This window comes from Nannospalax galili, unplaced genomic scaffold, assembly GCF_000622305.1.
Source record: "Nannospalax galili isolate Female #2095 unplaced genomic scaffold, S.galili_v1.0 scaffold44, whole genome shotgun sequence".
Lineage (NCBI taxonomy): Eukaryota > Metazoa > Chordata > Mammalia > Rodentia > Spalacidae > Nannospalax > Nannospalax galili.
In genome coordinates this window covers 1,349,616-1,355,615 of record NW_008355789.1, presented here as the reverse complement: position 1 = coordinate 1,355,615, position 6,000 = coordinate 1,349,616, and the positions used below count along the sequence as shown (strand labels likewise).

At 41.8% G+C, this 6,000-nt stretch overlaps 1 protein-coding gene across 2 annotated transcripts in view; it reads left to right on the top strand.

The window, feature by feature from the left end:
• The window catches only part of Dennd5a (DENN domain containing 5A), a 108,883-nt gene that overhangs the window by 81,465 nt on the left and 21,418 nt on the right, over positions 1 to 6,000 (top strand). For both annotated transcript variants that reach the window (XM_008853448.2, XM_029556291.1), the window contains exons 11-12: positions 2,583 to 2,714; positions 5,062 to 5,214. In XM_008853448.2, coding sequence (XP_008851670.1) covers positions 2,583 to 2,714; positions 5,062 to 5,214 — 285 coding nt within the window. The remainder of the gene's footprint in view (positions 1 to 2,582; positions 2,715 to 5,061; positions 5,215 to 6,000) is intronic.

Genomic DNA, 6,000 nt, shown 5'->3' with positions numbered 1-6,000 from the left:
CTGCCTCCCAAGTGCTGGGATTAAAGGCATGTGCTACCATGCCTGGCTCCTTTGCTGTTCTTTCAAGGAATGAATGAAAAATTTAGGGCCTGGGGTTGTAGCACACTGTGAATAGAATACTTGCCTAGTAGATGCAAGGCCTTGAGTTTCAGCATAGCACCATACACACAAAAAATTTTTTAAAATTTCTTTTATTTATTTTTTTTTAATTTTTAAATTTTTAAGAACCCGAGTCCTCTGCAAGAGAAGTCAGTGCTCTTAACTTCTGAGCCATCTCTCCAGTCCCTTATTTATTTTGAGACAGGGTCTTACTCTGTAGACCAGGCTGGCCTTGAACTCACAGGGATCCACCTGTGTCTGCCTCCCAAGTTCTGGGATTAAAGGCATGTGCCACCCAGCCTTATTTATTTATTTATTTATTTATTTCATTTTATTTTGTTTTGTTTTGTTTTTTTGGTCTTTTGGAGACAGGGTCTCCCTGTTATTATTTTTATTTTATGTGTATGAGTGTATTGCCTACATGTAAGTGAGTCCACCTGTGTCGTGCAATGCCCCGGAGGTCTTAAGAAGGTTTCAGATTCCCCTGGAATTGGAGTTAAGGACAGTTTGTAGCTGCCATGTGAATGCTGGGAATTGAACCTGGGTCCTCTGCAAAAGAAATCAGTGCTCTTAACTGCTGAGCCATCTCTCCAGCCCCTGATTGATTTATTTTTATGTGTATGAGTGTTTTGCCTGCATGTGTGTTAAGTGCACTCATGTGTGCAATGCCCGCAGAAGCCAGAGAGAGGTATCTGATAGCCTAGAACTGGAGTTATGGATGGTTGTTAGCCACCATGTGGTGCTGGGAACTGAACCTGGGTCTTCTGCAAGAGCAGCAAGTGCTCTTAACCACTGAGCCATCTCTCCAGCCACCTGCAAAAATTTTTTTTAACTGCAAGGTGTGATCACGAATTTTTAACTGCTGATCTGTAGGAGACAATTGTGTTTATGTTTCCTTCATGTGGGGCGTTTGGAAGATTCTTCTACTTACTTTACTTGTGTACCTGCCTCTGCTCTCTTAATAAACTTACTCTGAGGACAAGATAGATTATTTCTAGTTGGGGTAATCAGCAAACAAAACTACTAGGAGGGAGAGCTGGCATCTGCTTAAGCCTTGGGTGATGATAGGCTTGTTAGAAAGAACACTTCAAGTACAGGAAACGAATGAGAATCTAAACTTTGGTGTGTCTACTGTGAAAAACAGGCATCATGGAGAATGTTTTGGAGGAAAGGGGCACAGATATGACTATCTAGTTAGGAGGCAGATGACAGAAGCCCCAGGATAGGAATTTAATCCTGACTTTTGGGTTGGTGGTAGAGGGCAGGTTAAGGGGTCAGAACATATAATGGACAGAATTATGATGCTAGGGTAAATATTGAGAAGGGGCCAATATTAGGGTAAAATGCTGGTTATGAGCCTCAGATACTGAGACATCCATGTGCAGTTTACTGAATTGATGTGGAGCCTGTGCTAAAAACAAAAAACAGTCAGGTGTGGTGGTGCTTGTCTTTGATCCCAGCACTCAGGAGGCAGAGGCTCCTCTGTGAGTTCAAGGCCAGCCTGGTCTACATAGTGAGTTCCAGGCCAGCCCCACTACAGGGAGACCCTGTCTCAAAAAGACAAAAAAACCCACCCAAAAACCAACAAGTGAGGGAGAATCATCAACACATTGTGCAAGTTGGAATCATCAACACATTTTCTCAGTCCCCGATTTAGCAATGTTAAATGGTCAGTATTTCCAGTTTCTTTCAGCATGGGGTGGGGGATATAAAATAATTTTCTGAGTGATATGCTGAGGTTTGATTAGATTTGCACACTGAGCTTGCATGCTGTGGCAGTCATATCCAGCTTGTGGCTATGTGTGCCCCAGGATAGCTAATAAGGCAGCCCAACACAAAATCATAAACTAACTTAAAACTTGAGATTTTTTTTTTTTCCGTTTGTAACTTCATGGTTCTTAAGTATGGACTTTGTAGATGACAACATCATGTCATATATAATGTCAAAAGCTTGGATTTGCCTGTTCGTGTGTATGCATATTTGCATTTTGTATTTTTAAAAATTTTTTCATTATGACTTTTTATGTGTATGAGTGTATTGCTTACATATAGGTAGGTGCACCTGTGTCATGCAGTGTACTCAGAGGTCAGAAGAGGGCGCCAGATCCCCTAGAATTGGACACAGTTGTTAGCGGCCATGTGGGTGCTGGGAATCAAACCCAGGTCCTCTGAAAGAACAGTTAGCTCTTAACTGCTGAGCCATCTCTCCAGTCCCTGCCTTTTATAATTTTAAATCAAAGATAATTTATTGCACTCATGGAGTGCTTTATGGCAACAAAACCAGAGATGATGATTATTTGAATTTTTCCCTTTGCTACTTAAATTGCATTTTAAATTTTCTGTTTGGAAGTTTATTTGAGTCAGGAAGAGACAAACAGGAAAGTGTGGGTGACAGTGTGCTCTTCAGGAGCTCAGCAGTACTGGTTGCTTATGGTTTCTAAGCATGAAGATAAAAGGGTCTCTGCCTTTTCTCGTTGATGTAGAAGTACATCCAGGAAGCCAGGAATATGGGCAGCACCATCCGTCAACCCAAACTGTCCAACCTTTCTCCATCGGTCATTGCCCAAACTAATTGGAAGTTTGTGGAGGGCCTGCTGAAGGAATGCCGCAACAAGGTGAGCTGGGACCTGTGGATGCCTGAGTATGTGCTGGTTCCCTTGGCAGCAAAAGGGAAATCATTGCTTGGCTCTGACAATCATTTTTTTGTTTAATATTAAGTGTGTGTGTGTGTGTGTGTATACACCTCTGTGGAGACCAGAAGAGGACATCATAGCCTCTGGAGTTTAATATTAAGTGCGTGCGTATGTGCATGTGTATACCTGAGTACAGGTGTCAAGAGGACATCATAGCCCCTGGAGTTATAGGGTGTTGTCAGCTGCCTGTCATAGGTGTTGGGAACTACACTCTGGTCCTCTATGAGAGCCAGAGCTACACAAGCTCTTAGCTACTGAGCCATCTCTCCAGCCCCTAAAATTTAAAACTGTCAGTTTATTCTGAGTCATTTCTAATTTTCCATATAATATTATCTTTCCTGCCATCAAGAACATTCTTGATACTGCATGTCTTGAAAGATTTTATGTTCCTCTATGATAATCTGACCTTCATTCTCAACAAAAAAAATTTTTTTTTGAGATAGGGGCTCAAGCTTCCTGCCCCACCACCTAAGTGCTAGGCCTGCAGGTGTGTACTACAGTACCTGGCTTGCTTGCTTTTTGCTTTTTGAGACAGAATCTTGCTATGTGTTTCAGTTTGACCGGAACTTACTATGCAGCTCAGGCTGTTTTCAACTTGAGATCTTCCTGCCTCAGCCTCATGAGTGTAGAGGTTACAGGTGTCACTATGCCCAAACATTCTGAAATTCTGAGATGCCTTCCAGGCAGTGACACCTTATTATGTCTAGTGACTGTACAAGACATACCATCTTCAGACATGTTACCATGGGGGAAATGTGCATTTTAGGATTGAAAAATTACTGTAAGGAACTTAACATCATGAAGTATTGGTTTGCATCAGGAGCACCCATGCTGTTGGAAGTATGCATTGGTATTGTTTTGGAAACCAGCATATCGGGGCTGGAGAGATGGCTCAGCGGTTAAGAGCACTGACTGCTCTTGCAGAGACCCTGGGTTCGATTCCCAGCACCCTCATGGCAGATACGAACTGTCCTTAACTCTAGTTCCAGGGGAATCTGAAGCCCTCTTCTGACCTCCGCTGGCATTGCACAACATGGGTGCACTCACATACATGCAGGCGATACACTCGCACACATAAAATAAAATATTAAAAAAAAACAGCATATCATTATCTAGTGATTTTCCTAAGTGTATTCCATAGAAAAGCTGTTGTAGTATAGTTCAGAAGTTTAGATTAACATTTTTTATAATCAGCCCAAACTGGTAAAAAGCAAAAGGCCAGTCAGTAGGACAATTAATAAATAAGTTGTAGCTGGGCATGGTGGCACACACCTTTGGGGGCAGAGGAAGGTAAACCTCTAGGAGTTTGAGGCCAGCCTGATCTACATAGTGAGCTCCAGGCTAGCCAGGGCTACATACTAAGACTCTGTCTCAGAAAGCCAAATCTCAACAACATGGATTCAAAATTCAGACAGATTTCAGATCAAAAGTCAGATCCTACTATATCTTGCTGTGTGATTTGGGGGGTGGGGTGGGCAGAGATGGGGAGAAGGCTGGTTAAGTTCTCAATTTCGTCATCAGTAAATTGAGAACAATAATGAAGTTATCTTTTGGGCTTGTTAGGAGGCTTAAATGAGGTAATAAGCACTACACACCTTTTAATCCCAGTCCTCAGGATTCAGAAGCAATCGGGTCTCTATAAGATTAAGGCCAGCCCAGTCCACAAGGTGACTTCTAGGTGGGCTAGGACTGGGGAGATCCTGTCCAAAAAAAAAAAGTAGTAAAACACTAAAGTATCTGACACATATTTAATAAAAACTGTGATTATTATACAGTTTATGTGGGAAATTTGTTAGACTAAGCATTTGAAGATTTTTTAAGATTTTTTTTTTAATCGTAATTATCCTCAGCAATTTTTTATCCCCTTGAGAGTTATTTCAGCTTTATTTCTAGGTTTTATATATGCTCAATGGTTTGTTCGGTAAGCTTATTTAGGCAGTGAGAATTGGAGGATGTTGGAGGTAAGCATGAGAGAATGGTTTTATTTGGCTCTTTTCATCTCATAAAGGCAAAATGTGAATCCAGAGTGATGGAATCACTTGTTCAGAGGCACATGGTGAAAGCTGTGTTCTTGCCTCCTTCTTGACTGAACTTTGAAAGTGTGCACTCCCCACGAGCTGACCTCTGTGACTATAAATACACTGTCCCTGTGGCTTCTTCATCTTGTCCTTCCCAACTCAACACATGTGCTATGCAGGCTGCCACAGCCCTCTGCATTTGTGTGTCATCCTGCCCATTGTGCTTATCCTACCTACTTACTGATTCCTAGACCAAAAGGATGCTTGTGGAGAAGATGGGCCGAGAGGCAGTGGAGCTCGGGCATGGGGAGGTGAACATCACTGGTGTGGAAGAGAATACCTTGATTGCCAGCCTTTGTGACCTTCTGGAAAGGATCTGGAGCCATGGGCTACAAGTGAAACAGGTAATGTGTCTAGTCTCTGGTTTTGCTTAACCATTCTCCCTATGCTGTCCAGCTGACTGGCTTCAAAAGGTGGAGCAAAGTGCTCACAAAATTAGTTATGAAATAGCTAAACAAATATGAGTCAAGTATTTTTTTCTTATACATAAGCTTAAAATTATGTTTTTCAGATTTTTAAAAATTGCATCATTCTTGGGAGTAAGTTGAAAGTCAACCTGATAGCCTCACGTTTCTGTAAGATAATAAACTTGTGTTATTTTATTTATTTATTATTATTATTATTATTATTATTATTATTTTGGTCTTTTTGAGAGAGGGTCTTCCCAGCTGACCTGGAACTTACCATGTAGACCAGGCTGGCCTTAAACTCACAGAGATCTGTCCACCTTTGCTCCTGAGGGCTGGGATTAAAGACATGTGCCACCGTGTGCCCGGCTTAAACTTGTGTTATTTTTAAATTTAAAAAAAGGGAGCTGGAGAGATGGCTCAGTGGTTAAGAACACTAGTTGTTCTTGCAGAAGACCCAGTTTCGAATCCCAGCACCCACATGGCAGGTAACAATTGTTCGTGACTCCAGTTCCAGGGGATCCGATGTCCTCTTCTGTCCTCCGCGGGCATTGCATGACACAGGTGCACGTACCTACATGCAGGCAATATACTCATACACACAAAATAAAAATAATAAATTTTTTTAAAAAAAAGAAAGAAATTCAACCTGATAGATCCTATTTGGCTGTTGAGCCTTGTCTGGAGGTGGAACAGCGAGTGCGAATTGGAGCTCAAGAAGTA